At 36.7% G+C, this 15,493-nt stretch overlaps 1 protein-coding gene across 1 annotated transcript in view; it reads right to left on the minus strand.

Moving 5' to 3' along the window:
- LOC121411816 (GATA-binding factor 2-like) overlaps positions 1 to 15,493 on the minus strand; it is a 63,840-nt gene that overhangs the window by 15,186 nt on the left and 33,161 nt on the right. Inside the window, 3 exon segments of the mRNA XM_041604687.1 lie at positions 561 to 706; positions 6,887 to 7,196; positions 7,198 to 7,523. Of these exon segments, the coding sequence (XP_041460621.1) occupies positions 561 to 706; positions 6,887 to 7,196; positions 7,198 to 7,523 (782 nt within the window).

Raw genomic sequence — 15,493 nt, forward strand, 5'->3', positions numbered from 1 at the left:
TGCCTCGTAATAATTTTCATTATTTAGCACACAAGCGCGTATATCATGTTTCATAGTTTAAAGAGTGTCAGATACTGCCATCATAATGTCATATTTCAAATTCGCATTTCTAAAGTAACTATATGATTATTGACCGTTAGAGAACAATTAAAACTATCAAATTTCCCACGCCCATTAGAAAGTGGAAGAATAAAGAGAAATTGTTCAATGATACTTAACAATATATCGTGCAAAAAATTCCAATAACATCGTTACTGGATCGTGCTTATGAAAATACATCCTTTCATTTAACTCAAACATACAGGATTTTGTCTGTTTTTCATTTCTGCATTAAAGAAGCAAGGCTCGTTTTCACTTTTATATCTTTAAGATGTGCATAAAATACAATCAAATCATAGAATATCCATAAAATAAATGCTCGCTTGGAAGAAACGGAGAACTCTATCTGGTCATTCATGTTATCTTAACTTCCAACATTTGAATTCAGAGTTCACTTAGATTTCCCTAAGAATTAAAGAACTTTATCTTTATCTTTCACTTTTAGTTTTTATTTCACTTACCAATCTCCGTTTTGGTTTGATAAGCGGTCTGTTCTGTCCATTCATTTTGTGGTAGAGACCGCATGCGTTACAAAGATAGTGACCATTACCATCCCGTCTCCACAGCGGTGTTGAGGTGGCGCCGCAGTTTACACATTCTCGGCCCTCTAATAAAACAAATCGAAAACAGTAAGAGAAAATTATGAAATTTTCAGATTCAAAGTTATTCTCGTATGCTTCATAGATTTTTAAAATTTTAAAGCTTGATGTTTCAATGAATAATTGTATCCATCTTTTTAAAGGGATGGTCCGGGCTGAAAATATTTATATCTAAATAAAATTCACAGAGCAAAATGCTGAAATTTTCACTAAAATCGAATAACAAAATAACGAAGTTATTGAATTTTAAAGTTTATGAATATTTTGTGAAAACAGTTATGTGCACATCATCATGAATACTCATTAGGTGGGCTGATGATGTCACATCCCCCACTTTCCTATTTCTTATTGTATTACATGAAATCATATATTTTTCATTTTTACATACATGTGTAAATGGTGTGTCTCCGTTTACGATGAAATATGTTACGCCATGCACTTAATCAGTTGTAAATCCAATTTTTTAGTTCTTGGTAGAAAATTTTTGAATAAACCTATTTTCATATAATAAATACAAAAGAACGATTGGGGATATGACACCATCAGCCCACCTAATGAACATTCATAAAGACATGCCTAGAACTGTTTCACCGGAATAAAATCTTTAGAAGAGAATCTTTAAAATTTAAACTTCGTTATTTGTTATCCGGTTTTGATCAAATTTCAAACATTTTCCTTTGTGCGTTTTACTCCATTTTATTGAGATATATATCTCCAGCCTGGACCATCCCTTAAAGTAAGACGGTAGTGAAATACAATTTATCAAAATTAATATGGTTACTGACATTCGCGCATGAACTTATGAGCACAGTTTATTACTTTCTCTCCTTTCTTGTGAACCCTCAAACATTTTGTTATAATCCTCCTTTTCCTGTGCTACTTATTACATGTACTACGCAAGAACTTAGGACAATGTAAAGTAACTTTATGTCTTTAGAAGATAGCAATCATGCAAACATGTTGCCTTTGTTTATAGCATGAAATGAATAAAACTATATTCATGACGTGAGCATAGAGCTGTTTCGAAATATTTCGTATTGTATGTCTCAATCGGTTGTAGTGGGTATGTTTAAATGGAGATAAAGAGAAGGAAGACGCGTGGCCCATCCGTGGCGCTAACTGGTTGACACTTTATAAATCAACATTACCGGTTTATTTAACAAGCCAGACCTTAACCGAACTGACTTCTTTTTTTCTGATGTAAAGAGCATTTGGTGATGGGTTCGAAAGGGGTCAGCCCAGAAGAGTGAGGGTTGGTTTTCACTCGTAACAGATTGCTTGAAAAAAAAACATTTTATTTGGACACAAAAGTAATGTATGTAATTTTAATCATCAACGGTTAGGGATTCATTGAGAATTGATGAAAACCTATGTAGGATAAATAAAATGAGCAATTTCGAACACAAAAAAAATAATCTATTGGCTAAAATATTTTAAAAGTAGGATTCCTTCCTTGATCTACAAAAATGGTATTTCATATATTTTTCATCTGCTAATCAACATGGCTGCTATTTTATTTTATTCATTATTAATTTCTATTTTTTTTTGGGGGGGGATTCGCAAAATATTCGGCCTTAAACGCGGTTAACACATCCTTGCAAAGAAAAGGCATCGAATCTGGATTTGAGGTCAAAAGTTGAAGAAACGAGACGAACAGTCTACTCGCAGTCCTCTCCTAATTCAAATTTCCTCCCAGTCTTTTTTTAGCAGAGTTGCAGTGCAATTGAGAAGGCGAGGAGAAGTACAGGCGCGCGAAATATGTGTATGTTGAGCTCTTCATTTTCCGATAATTTCCGATTCTCATTAGACGACCATTCTGGCGTTAAGTAACAGGGATCCTCAATAACCTAAGCCGCTATAACCCAGCCGTTATATGACAAAGATCTTGATTCAGTTAATACCTTGATCACATTTGTCTTCATGAATAATGAACAAAAAAATGACAGGCTTTTGTTCGTTAAAGTACATTTGTTTTATAACCATCCACTCCTTCATTCGCCGCATGTTGTGTGTAATTAATTTAATTATCGATTGTGTTTTTCGTAGATGAAGAGTAAACGTCTATTCTGTTAAGCTGTCGGGTTTTAACTATCAAATGTAGCCTATATTATTTTAATTTTAGTCATTCGATGCAGGTTTTTGTAATGATTAATTCATTACTGTTTAATGTTTTATTCTCGCTAAGAATACATTTATAAACGTCAAATACATTTCTTGAACTATAATTTAATAGTCCTTGGTGACATGTTGTCGAGTGATCACAATTCAATCATCGGGTATGGTTGATTGAAGTTTCACCCGAACATTATTCTTATCAGTAAATTGTATGAACCTTATCTTCCACTCTAATTCTTCCAATTTATCAAAGTGATGAACTTTTCTGTTGAAACATCAGGTATAGAGCATAAATAATTTGGACATGTACTTTTGAAACTTGGTTTCAAAGTTAGAATGACAGGAAACCTTCCAATTTGAACCCCCCAAAATGATCGAATACAAATTCTATTTTAGCGTGAGCTATGAAAGAAAAATTATTCACCGTTCTTCTGTTGATTATAATACGAACTTGATATAAAAATAGCAGTATGATCTTGTAGTCATTCTGATTAGGAAACTATTATCAATTTGATTAAATGGTCTAATGTGAAGAAATGCTAAGAACCGATTTGTTGTCGATCGCAACCATGAAATAAATGAGTGGATCCACTGTGCCTTCCTTGAGATTCTGACCTATTTTCATTGAGTATCGCCTTCCATTTCTGTGACGTAATAAAGAGTACCTGTATATAGTTTATGTGGCGATGTTTTGAGCTGATAATTGCCCGTGGCACCACGTTTGCTGGATGACAGCTATATTGCCGAAGGGGGTCGTTCACAGGTTTTGACGTAATCAAAAAAGCTAATTATACCCCTATGAAGGAACTTGAAGGAGGCCTGACCTGAGAATGTGTAACATTATGAGAGGTGCGACTCGAAAGCCAACTTTCAATCTCTCTGCGAAAGACCCATCGGTGTTTGATAAAGTTTTGGTCGTTGTCATGGATAAATGAGAGGTGTACATAATACAGAGAGGTTCGAATAATGATAGCCCCCCCTCCCCTCCCGAAGTGCCACATGAGGGCCCGGGGTGACAATATCGTAAATTTCGTCCAAATACCCTTTTCAACAATCGTTTTATTTTTTCACATTAACTTGTTGATTTGTTTCTTGTTCAATAAGTAAATCTTGCAGAAGATATTACCGGTAATGCTAATTGTGTCACACTGGAAAAATCACTATTCTCTGGGCGGAAATTAGATCGAACATATGCCATATAAAATTACTTGTGACTTTCAAATTTTCAAGAACATCGGTCATTGGACGCTACCGATCACTTGTGTAGATGATGTGATAATTCTTCACCGTGTTGTCTTGATATCGATACCAAACAAAGACAAGTTACAACTCCATGGGTAAGACAAGCGACCTCCGGTAAAACATTGACCCTCTTTCTTTATGTATTTGTACCCCTTTATCTCGATTGGAGCTCATCCAAGACCCATCTTTAGTTAAAGGACCTGTGTCTCGGTATACTAAAATGGTTAAACCAATTAGGGCTTATGACGTAGACAGTGACGTTTGTTTCTTTCTAGTTGACAGAGAAGCCGTGTGGCCGTTTCCGTTTAGGGTTAATGTAATTGTACCTCCCCGAACACAGGTTGTATAGGACTTTCAAAAACATCTCCAAAGTGGTCCAGGTTTATTTATATACAATCCTGCTGTACAGGATATTCCAGTTAATATTTTAGAAAGAAGGTACAATTGCATTAGGACATTTCGGTTGCCACTTCCGGTCGCCATAATGACAGGGGCTGCCTTGCTTCTCACTTTTGTTCTATAACTCCATCAGTTGATGCAAACATGGACCTACTACTCTACGAAAGGATTGAAGTTCATAAAAAAAGTATTTTTAAAAAGTTGCGAAAAAATAGACATCGACGTTTCGTGATTATTTCACTCCTTATTTGCAAAAAAAATGTTTTTTCTGAGTATAACAAAGGTACTTAATGTTTTTATGACTATTACAAAGGTACTTTGCATTACATAGGATTGTGCACATCATATTCAACTGGTGGGTGGGTAATTTCATTTACTTATCTTCGAAAGAAGTCACTTGACCCGTGATGTCTGTTATTTAAATAGAAACGTATTATTTACAATTGGCTGTAAATTTTGGATATGGTTTTTATAAATTACTGTACCTTGATTTCGTATTTGATTGCATGTTTTATGTTACTGTCGAGATTATCGCGATTCCTCCAAAATTGGAGAGGCGTGAGGAAAGACTGGTTATTTGCGAAAAAAAATAATGTTACCTGTTTAGAAAATACAAACGTAGGTAACAAGGAACCAAAAGAATGCCATTACCCAACAGTTATGGCTCTTATTTTTGTCTATGAATGGTGCAACTGATATCACAATATCATTCTATTTTGGCAAGTGTCCTTATCGTGTCGTGGTAAGAAGATCCAGGACTAAACTCTCGATATGAGCCAGCAATAAATGGATACAGGTGGTTTCATGGAACTGTAATCCGATCTTATATGAGGCAGCGAAGAGAGGGCACCGGGGGTCAGCGAGAGACGCGATGGCGGAGGCATAGACGGCATGCTCTCTCCGCTAGAGTCGTGTGCCAGACACGCGAATCATGAGAAATTTCATCATGATGGCCCTGTCCATGTATCCCCCTTCCCAACCCTTACCCACCCTCCCTCAAAAGGACCCCTCTCATCTCTCCGCTGTGCCTTTGGCTCTATCTATTCGTATACTAGTACCTTGTCTTTGTCCAAGATTCCAAGTTCAAACCAAATACCGCTACGTGACGGGTTAGATAAGTGAGCATTTCAAAATAATGAAATAATTTCATAGTATTCGAGTATTGCAACTGGAACCTCTTACTCGGTGCCAATAAATATAGTGGAAGGGCTCTTTTAATCTTAGTGTCTTTGTGATATAGGCCTACTTTTAAACTTACAGAAGAAATATCGAAATTTTATCATCAATAATTACTTTTTAAAACTTCTACACTAAAGTAATGAGAGTGTACTTTTTTAATATGGTAATGATAATAGCAATAGTGGCGCTGAGTAGTAGAAGAGATGAAATCGGACAGTCCATTAGTTTAATAAAGACCAAAATGATACTTGAGAACTTGAGACTACAAATTCTTCAACTTTCGACCAATCGAAATCCATATATCCACTAACATGTTTAATTTTCTTTATGAAATCCTCCCTATCCAGATTTGTTTCATACTTCATTTATTTTTTTTTTTACTTCAGTGACACGCACGGTTTTTACTGGGAGAATGCAACGCAGAGGGGGAAAAGAGCGGGAAAGGGTGCCAACAGATGAGAAAATCACCATGCCTGCCCGGGATAATCGTCTGATTAAGGCGGTATTATATCCAGAGTATTTGAACGGACCAAGTAACGATTGTACCATATCATCACTTGTATTTATTATTAATGCAGGCAACAGGTCATCTGTATGATGCATTATTGGTTTAATGTCATTGATTCAATGTCACACAACTGATCAAACCAATGAGTTAACACGTTTTATTAAAACTGTATACTTATATACGCGAATCTAAGTCAAGGCCTCGTACAATATTAATGATTACATTTGATGGTGATCTAATGAAATGGAGGAAAAAAGTACTCCCCGAACAAGTCATTTTTTTGTTAAGTTATCAAGAAGCATGACTGTGCAATGGTAATAGAAATCCTTTTTAAATAAAAATATATTTATGAAATTCATGTTATTAGAAATAAAAAACATTTGGAGTATTCTTTTTAAACTAATAACATACATTACAAACACAACACATATTTGGTAACCATTACAGCGCAGATTTATGTTTATCTGTGCCATAATCAGTAGGCTCATTTTGGCAAGCAAGGACTATACTGTAGGCCTAACGTAAGTATCTACATTATCAAAGAACATAAACTTCAATGGATAAATGAATTTTGAAGACACATAATGAGAAGAATATGATTGATCTATAAGCAATTTCATTTGCTACAGAGCATGAGATCACATACAAACAGGCACACACACACACCCTCCCTCATGCAATTTCTTACAAACCAAATTATGTACGCAATTATCCATGATTTAAATTTACAGGCCTATTAACCTACCTGTTGTGGATCTGCTTTTGTTTCTTGGTTTGGGTGCTGGAGCTAAACCTCTGTTCCCCATTACTCCTGGATGGTGAAAGTTCAGAGCGCTGTTTGGCAATTCAGACATGAACGACGCATAAGCCGCAGGAACATGGTGAGGTGCCTGAGAATAGGCCGAGTCTAGTGCACTGGAACTCATGGCTGAAGTCGACGCCAAGGAACTCACGCCGTTACTCGTATTACACTGAATGTGTTTGCCCGTTGTCGACGATGTCCCGTTCTTGAGCTCGGTTCCGTAGTCGGTGTTGGCCGAGTGTATGCTCACAGGGGGTAATTATGTTATCTGGGGTGTTGTCCTTTGGTGGGGTCGGAGGGAAGCTGAAGTAGTGTGCTGCTGCGGCAGCCGCTGCGTTGCCCTGATGTGTAGCTGTCGAAGGGACGGATCCTGGGTGACCGTGCGAACTCGGTTGGATTGGCGTCGATGCCGGTAACGTGTAGGAACTTGTAGGACCGGGATGAGTTGCTGAACTTCCAAATGGACCACCACACCAAGCACCAGATCCTTGGACCCCGTGAAGGGACTTTCCGCTGTCCAACCACTGAAACGTTGGCGTGTGGAAATGGGGTCTGCAAACTTGACTGCTTGCTACTCCAGCTAGAAATTTCATGAGAAGAAGAGAAAATAGTTCAGTTTAACTAGCCAAAATATGAAAATAAACAAGATCGCTACAAAACAACGGACTGAAAAAATGACGGAACTGGGCTGCTAATTTGGTTACTGAGAGTCGGGGAATTTGATAAGAGGCTGCCCAGCAAGTGAACTAAATAATAGTGTGTGTTACTACAGGCATCCGAGGGTAGATTTATACCGGAGTCAACGTAAACCAACTACAGGAAGCAACGGAGAGCTTCCGGCTTTAGAGGCAGGCAATAGACCCCTGGGTGCACGTTGAGGCTCGCTGTCTGAGACCTTGACAAACTTTTTGGCGCGTGTGCCGCAGTAATAACCCAGTCACAAGCCACGCGATCAAACAGAGTAAGGTGCTCATAAAACTCACCCCCAATAACCCCCGCCCCTAAAATAGGTTTAGCAGACACTGCAAAATTGGATCGCGAGACCAGTAATCCTTGCTGTTCAAGTTGGATTGGTACTAATAAACACACAAACAGGTCTGTGCCTGCTTTATTTAAAGCAAATTTCGGACCTGTTTAAGCCAAGGCCAATGCAGCATGAATAAGAAGGGGAAAGATGTTTATTTCCTCAATTTCTCCTGAGAAAAACATCTGGTGGCGAGGGATTGCAAATGCTCTTTTTTCCTGGAAGTTGAAGCGTAACTTTTATCAACTTTCAAAATCAGGTGTTCTGGGGGGCTGACGGAAAAAAGAAAAGCCCTTGCATTCGTCCGATCAGCAATTCGATAGTACCGTTTAAATAAGATGAAATTACAAATTGCCTGCGACAAGCGTCGTGCTGTGCTTTAAAACCACAACCATACAGCCCACTGATCGTTGCATGATAACAATATTTATAACCAGCAAGAACCACTTCACTTATTTTTACGACGACAAGTATATTTCGATATTCAAATGGCGCTACAACTCGGGCCACTCATTCCTCCCCGACAGTGGTACACTAATTAAGGACATCTTTTTGGATCAAATCGGTAACAACATCAATGTGTACCGACAAAACAGTGGGACGTGGGTTCAAAGTCAGTTTTATCTCCACTTTTCTTTTCGGCATCAACACGTAAAACGGCGCGCACTTACTTATCAGCGTTCACTACTATGACGATCTAAGTATCTTTGTGAGCTGAGGTGATAAATGACACGAGATATAAAAATGATAAAAATCAGTCAATTTATTATAGAATGCTCATCTTCACACGTCTTTGTATTGCCAGTGCACACCTGCACAGCCATACTTTGATGGTATTTAGCATCCTAAGTGTATCGGTCGTCAAACAAGCTTCAGTAGATATAGACATGAAAGGAACTAGTTACGGTAACAACAAAGACCCGCCAAATTCGGCAGTACGCCGAAATTCGTTTATATCCTACTCAAATGTTTAACTGGCGTAAACTAATTTGGTCTTCTTTTGTTGGTAAAAATTGATAGATCCCTTATCGGACTCTGTGAAAGAACATTACATGTAAGATTTTCTTGTATAAATTTAGATGATTTTTATGATAAAATCTAGAATTACATGTTAACAATGTCGGAAATGTTACATGATTTAAACAGGGAGTTTGAGTAAATCATTCATCTTTGATACTTTTCCTGTTTTGTTCATTACTTTTCAAGTCTTTTAATTTCCACTCTTTTCCTAAGCCATATGCGTGTATGCCGAAAAACCATTTCTTTAATAGGAATCACAGGATTAAGTCAACATCTCTAAGTTAAAAGCCTGTATATGATTAAGGCATATTGGCTCAATAGTACAGCGTCCACCTCATGAATGGAAGGTCATGGATTCGATCTCTGCCTGAGTTATATCAAAGACTTACAAAAATGGGACCTTTTTAAATTTTTCTTGGCACTCATCAGCATTCAAATTGGAGAAAAGTAATCATGACATTATGTTACGCAGGGCCCGCTGGTTGAACATTAGAACTTCATTTCTTAAATCTAACAACAAATTATCAATTTTCAAAGATTTCATCCAGTGACGGATGAATAAATGTGTATTGCAATGAAAGATGAAATCTAAAGTATATTTTTGGCTATTAAACATCTACAATAAAGATGTCTATATTGAAATAGTTGTGTCGCTGACAAATGTGTATTTTTTTGGTAGAAACAACTTCTTAAACATGCAAAGAAAGGCACAACAATTTCAGGATTATAATTATATAGATAAATTATGAAAGGTAAGTGTAAAAATATACATTACAAGTATTGGGCGCCTTATCTGTTTAACGGAAAATATCAAGTCTCTCGCGTATTTTTCACCTTTTCAATCAGGTTTACCCTTTTCTAATTTGTGAATTGTCATATTCTGTAAACAGAACCTAACAAGCCTAAATGTACCATATGACTTTTGTATTCTTTTCTATATAACAATATGTATCCGATTTGTCTGAAAATATGAAGAAAAAAATTGTGAAGATATTTTTTAATAACTTCATTTTTGTGGTAGGCCTACAGGTTTTACGACATTCTGATCGGGAAAATAGAGCGTAACAAAACTTTTTATTGAAACTAACTCTAATAATTTTTTTTAGTGTCCGAAATTTCTGAGTTGCATTCAAACACAAATTATTTGTAAATACGGCACTAGTCATTTTACAATTTCACATTCTTCTTAAAGCAGTAGAATAACTTTGTCCTGGACTTCATTTTTACACCATATCACCTAATGATACCATGTAAGTCCATGTATAGGTCAAATCTATCAACAAAAAATATACATCAGCGCCTCTCATATGATGATGTTGAACTTCCCCTTGAACACAATTAGGTCACTTGCTTTCACTGGTCACCACTGGTCATTGATCGCTGAAAATTAAAAAGAAGTTGGCTGAATTATAAAACGAAGAGGAGAGGGGGGGAAGCACGCTCTCAGATGTGCCGGGGTGATATTTCCTTGAGTCCCTGCACAAGTTCCTTTGCTTGTCAATTACAACCCTCAAATTTCTAGAATGGTCATTCTTCAGCATGGACCTACTATGGACCTCAGGAATAGGGTTTTTCATTTCACAACTGAAATATTTGTTTGTTTAAAAAGGAGAGATGAGATACACGTATCCAATCAGTCTTGGATGTTTGATGTTCAACTTAAAATACACATAACCCACACCCTCACCCACACATTTAATTTTGAACGCGTGTCATCGGTTATTTTACCTGATATCATGATTACCATGTTTTGAGCCTATACGTCGTAATCCTGGGGATTTGAACTATTGTAGCTAATTAATTACCCGATTAAACTGTTTGAATATGGCATTTGTATTCTTAATTATTTCCTTGTCTACGTTGTTTGAAGGTGTCATACTCTCTGACTGAGGAAATAATTTTCTACAACTTGTTTATTCAATAATCAATATTTTCCTGAATCAGCCCGTCGTTCACCTAAGCCGACAATAAATGTAATTCATAGAGCCGTCATTATATTTAGAGCGGTAACTACAAGATACGATAAAATTAGTAAATGTACAAGATATTACAAATAAAATCCAATTTGATGTTTTGCTACATGCTTTTGGTACATGTTGGTCCGAGAGTATTTTGATAGACTTTCGGCGAGGTTGAAACAGATGTCACCTGTATATGCGTAACTGAAAATAACCCGATAATGCAATGACAGGATTCGATTGTAAAAATAGATGTCTGGATTGTGATGTCAATCAAATATGTTTGCGAAAGATCACTCATCATGTCTAACATTCCTATCATACAAGACAAGACAATCATGTGACTGACAATTTGTGTATGTTATGTAATAAAGATTTCGCTGTAGACATATCTTTTGCCAACGTACCGGTGTAGTGATGAAAATGCTGGAAAGCATAATAACCCGTCAGTTATTCTTGCAATATTTATATATGTATAATATCATTTTAATGATAAAAATACTTATGACCAAACCAATCACCTTCTCCGTGGAATATATCAACTTCAAAGTACTATAATGCATTTTGAAAATATGCAGTGCTAAAAACCAGAGTTCCAGAGTATTCTAAAGTGAAATTTGGGATTACAAAAAATAGGGCAGCGCACGTTGTCTTAGACTGAACTGTCGGTCTTTACAAGAGCAATGTACCCAGATAAATCTAGGTTTGATATAGTACATAAATCGTCCTTTTTATATGACGGATAAAAACAAATCAATACTGGCAAAATCCTTGTCTGGGTCCTTTTAAAAGAGGAAGTAGGATTTTGTCAACCGTGTCCTACATACTAATTCAAAGAGGAACACTGTGGCAGCCTGCAGTACTCCATTCCAAGGCTAAATTTTCGTGGTTGCAGTTGAAAACAATCAAATATTTTTGCCAAAAATTGTATGAATTGTATGCAGGCAACAGACATGCAAGTTGCTTTCTTGCAAGATTGAGTTAGTATTATCATGATGATCATAACTTCCCAATGAGTGTGGTTTATAATTTTTTTAATTTTCCGATAAATATACAGAATTAATATTTTAATATTTTACATATCAGGAGATAGAATAGCGGCTTTATTCTTTTTTTTATTCATAAATATAAGAACATGCATCTTATTTTGAGAACGCAGTAAAATTACAGTAACAAGTAGGCGTGTGTGTGCGTTATCCACGTGGGTGTGTGTTAGTGTATATGTGCGAGTTCGGGTGCGTGTTTCTTTGTTAGTTTACAATGCCCTGAACATACATGGACATTTCCTTGAAATAAACATCCGTTGCATGTCGGAAAATGTGTGCTCCCGTCTGTTATGCATACCTTAATCAGTGCTTTTGGTAAACTTTAACTGTAATTTGGATTTGCTTTAACAATCTTACAGCGAAATACATCAATTCATTTATTGTTTTGCATTTTGAACAATACAATTTATAAGAAATTCAAACAAAAAGGTATCATTTCGAATGAAATATGACCTTGGTCAAACCTCAATTAAAGTTGATTAGATTTCCAAGTTATTGTTAAATGTGTAGTAATTATAGATTATTACCAATCTAAAGAAGATGTAAAATAATTTGACAAATACATCAGATATTGACGAAATTTTCATAGTAATGAAATGTGTAGGCAACAGTGAACACTGTTTCAAATGTTATTCTTTCAATCTCCAAAATTGCAAGAATAATATTGTTTCATTCTAATTATTAACTCCATCAAACTGCGAGGCCAGTTTATGATGTTACTGTGTGTTTCAAAGTGATCTTAATCTTGAGACTTTTATCAAGATATACAAATTATAAGTGTATAATTGTTTATATTTCCTTCAAGTTATTCATTTATTTGCCTCGTCCTTTCCTCGTTCTTTATATTATATTTACAAAAAAATCACATTTCCTACCACCATGTGGCGGAAAGAGAAAGCCTAAGGCGGAAGGGTTAAACTTGCCATTAAACCCGAACATAACATTAATAGGGGATTAACTACATAAACAGTTATCGGATCGCAGAACAGCTTTGTTGTTGAAAGCATTGAGTCAACCGAAAAGGTCACGTGACTGATCGATATTTTTTTACCCCCATGGAGCCCGGGAAATAGTCGGTAGCTAGTGCAGGATACAGACGGCGTCTCATGTTTTACTGCTTGTTTAATCAAGCAGCAAAATAAAACAATCATTTCAATACTTTCCTCCATATGACATTTGACCGAAAAAAAAAAATCTCTGCATGAAAGTCAATACACTTGTTTCTGAGTTTAACCACAATGTTCAATGTTTGTGTGAATAAAATACATGACAACTTTTTATAAATTATGGAAACAGTGTTACTGCGTGTTATGATTCCTGCTAATGAATTATGTTATAGATTTATACATTTTCATTCTTTTAAGCTCCAAACATGCCCGAAGATTTTACTCTCCCTGGACATGATGGCCAATATCTAACAATATCATGAAGATATTTAATAGGTGATTACAAATCTCAACTTAATCAAAATTTGAAAATAGATCGCAAATGATAATATCATTTAAAGATATCGATTTAACACCTGTTTAAGATTTTGAGATCTTAATGCCTGATACCATTCAGATGTATCGTATTTGTCGGGATTCTTCAAAGCCAGACTACATTCAATCTGGTATCATCGGAATGCCATGATCTTTATTAATCATTCCCAATTTCATAGACGTGGTTGTAATCTGATTCTAATATCTGATATGAACAGTAAAGGTGTTACGGTGTTTGAACAGTAACGTATGCACTCTTTAACTAAATCAAACAGTTGATCACCTTCATAAGAATGAAAAGACCTTACCGTGAGGTGGGTTAGCCCATTACGAGAAAAAATCAGCCGATTTCAATGACGAAAACCGTCATAAAAACAAGATAAAGGATTTTCCATTTGCAACTGATATACCTGACAAAATTTTATCTTGCATTGAAATCAATGTCGCATTCTCTTACATCTTTTCTCTACCAGCGCATTTTGTCAGCTAAACCAAAAGGGATTTTCGGGAAGAAAGATGTGCCGGTCGATAAGCAATGATGAGATGTGTATTGCGGTCGGGTGGATTGAGGGGGGGGGCCTAAAGGGCCGTCTGCACCATCCCGAGTTTTCAAATTAGCGCGCTATTTCTGATCCGGCAAATTATCCCGATCTGAAAAATCTCGAGATTGTTTGTAATGCAGACGCAATTATCGCGCTAGTTCGTAGGATTAATCTCGAGATTGCAATCCCAAGTCAACTCGGGTTTATTTGCAAAATAGCGCGCTATTTACGAATTATCGCGCTAATTCGTAGGTGCAGACGCACTCGGGTTTGGACTCGGGTTAATTTATTCATGACCTTCAGTCCATAATGCAATTCGCGTTCCATTTCCGCCTTGGTAAAAACATAAACAGCGATTATACCGAACGCATGCGAAAGTCAACTTTATCATAGCGTACATCAATTCCCCAATCAGCAACGATGGTGTCAAGCCCCCCGTGAATGGATTTTGGGAGAGACCAGACCGATGGGGGAGGCGCTCATTATCGACGATGGTCATAGTCAATAACAATACTGACAGCATTGTCGTCTTATTCCTTCGCAAAATGTGAGCAAATAGCATTTTTCTTCCCCCCCCCCCCCCTCTCTCCCCCTCTGTCGTTGCCTCGGAGTCCGCCATCATATTAAACGAAGAATACTTCACTCGCTTATAATTATAGCGCGGCTGAGCTGAGAGGATTGTTGCATAACAACGGTCGAATTCGGCGAAAGAGTACATGTACTTGATTGCATATCGCGGGAAGTTATTCAAAAGCGCGGGCCGTTGAAACTCCAAGATCGAAAGTGCGCATGCTCGGAATATCGGCTTGTTGCCTCGCTCGAGCAAGAATCGCTCTTCGTGCGATGGTGGAGACGGGTTTCTTGAATCTCGAGATTAATCGCGAAGAGGGCTGATCGGGCTAAAATCTCGAGATTGAGCAAACTCGGGATGGTGCAGCACCGCCTTAAGTGTCTTTTTACAAGGGTTTCTAATTTAACGCATGGTTACTATCCATCATTTACAAGAGAGACTATTCGTTAATACTTGTGTTACGTTTCTTTCTGATTTCAGACAAGATATGGGGGCCTTTGCAGAAGGAGTTGCATTGAACATTCAAAATATACACTTTAAATTTATTGAAATAAATCCAAGTGAAGTGTAGTTAAGGACCAATCGAATTTTGGATTTAGTTTTAATCCTAAGGATTGATATTTCAATCTCGAAGGATTTGAATTCAAGCCTTCGAGATTAAAAATAGGTTTTTGATTCAGACTAAATCCAGAAATCGATTGGACCAAAACGACATACAGTCCATCTGGATTAATTTTAAATCCCTGCAATTTAAGGCCACCGCACACACTACGATTGATCTTCGACCCAATATTGGAATAAAACGTAGTAGAATTTGATCCTATAAATATCTAGACATGGAATATCTTACTGTGTAATGTTCGAAATCATCGTAATAATACCTATGTACAAATATGTGACTATGTCCT

The sequence above is a fragment of the Lytechinus variegatus genome, chromosome 3 (genome assembly GCF_018143015.1).
Source record: "Lytechinus variegatus isolate NC3 chromosome 3, Lvar_3.0, whole genome shotgun sequence".
Classification (NCBI taxonomy): domain Eukaryota; kingdom Metazoa; phylum Echinodermata; class Echinoidea; order Temnopleuroida; family Toxopneustidae; genus Lytechinus; species Lytechinus variegatus.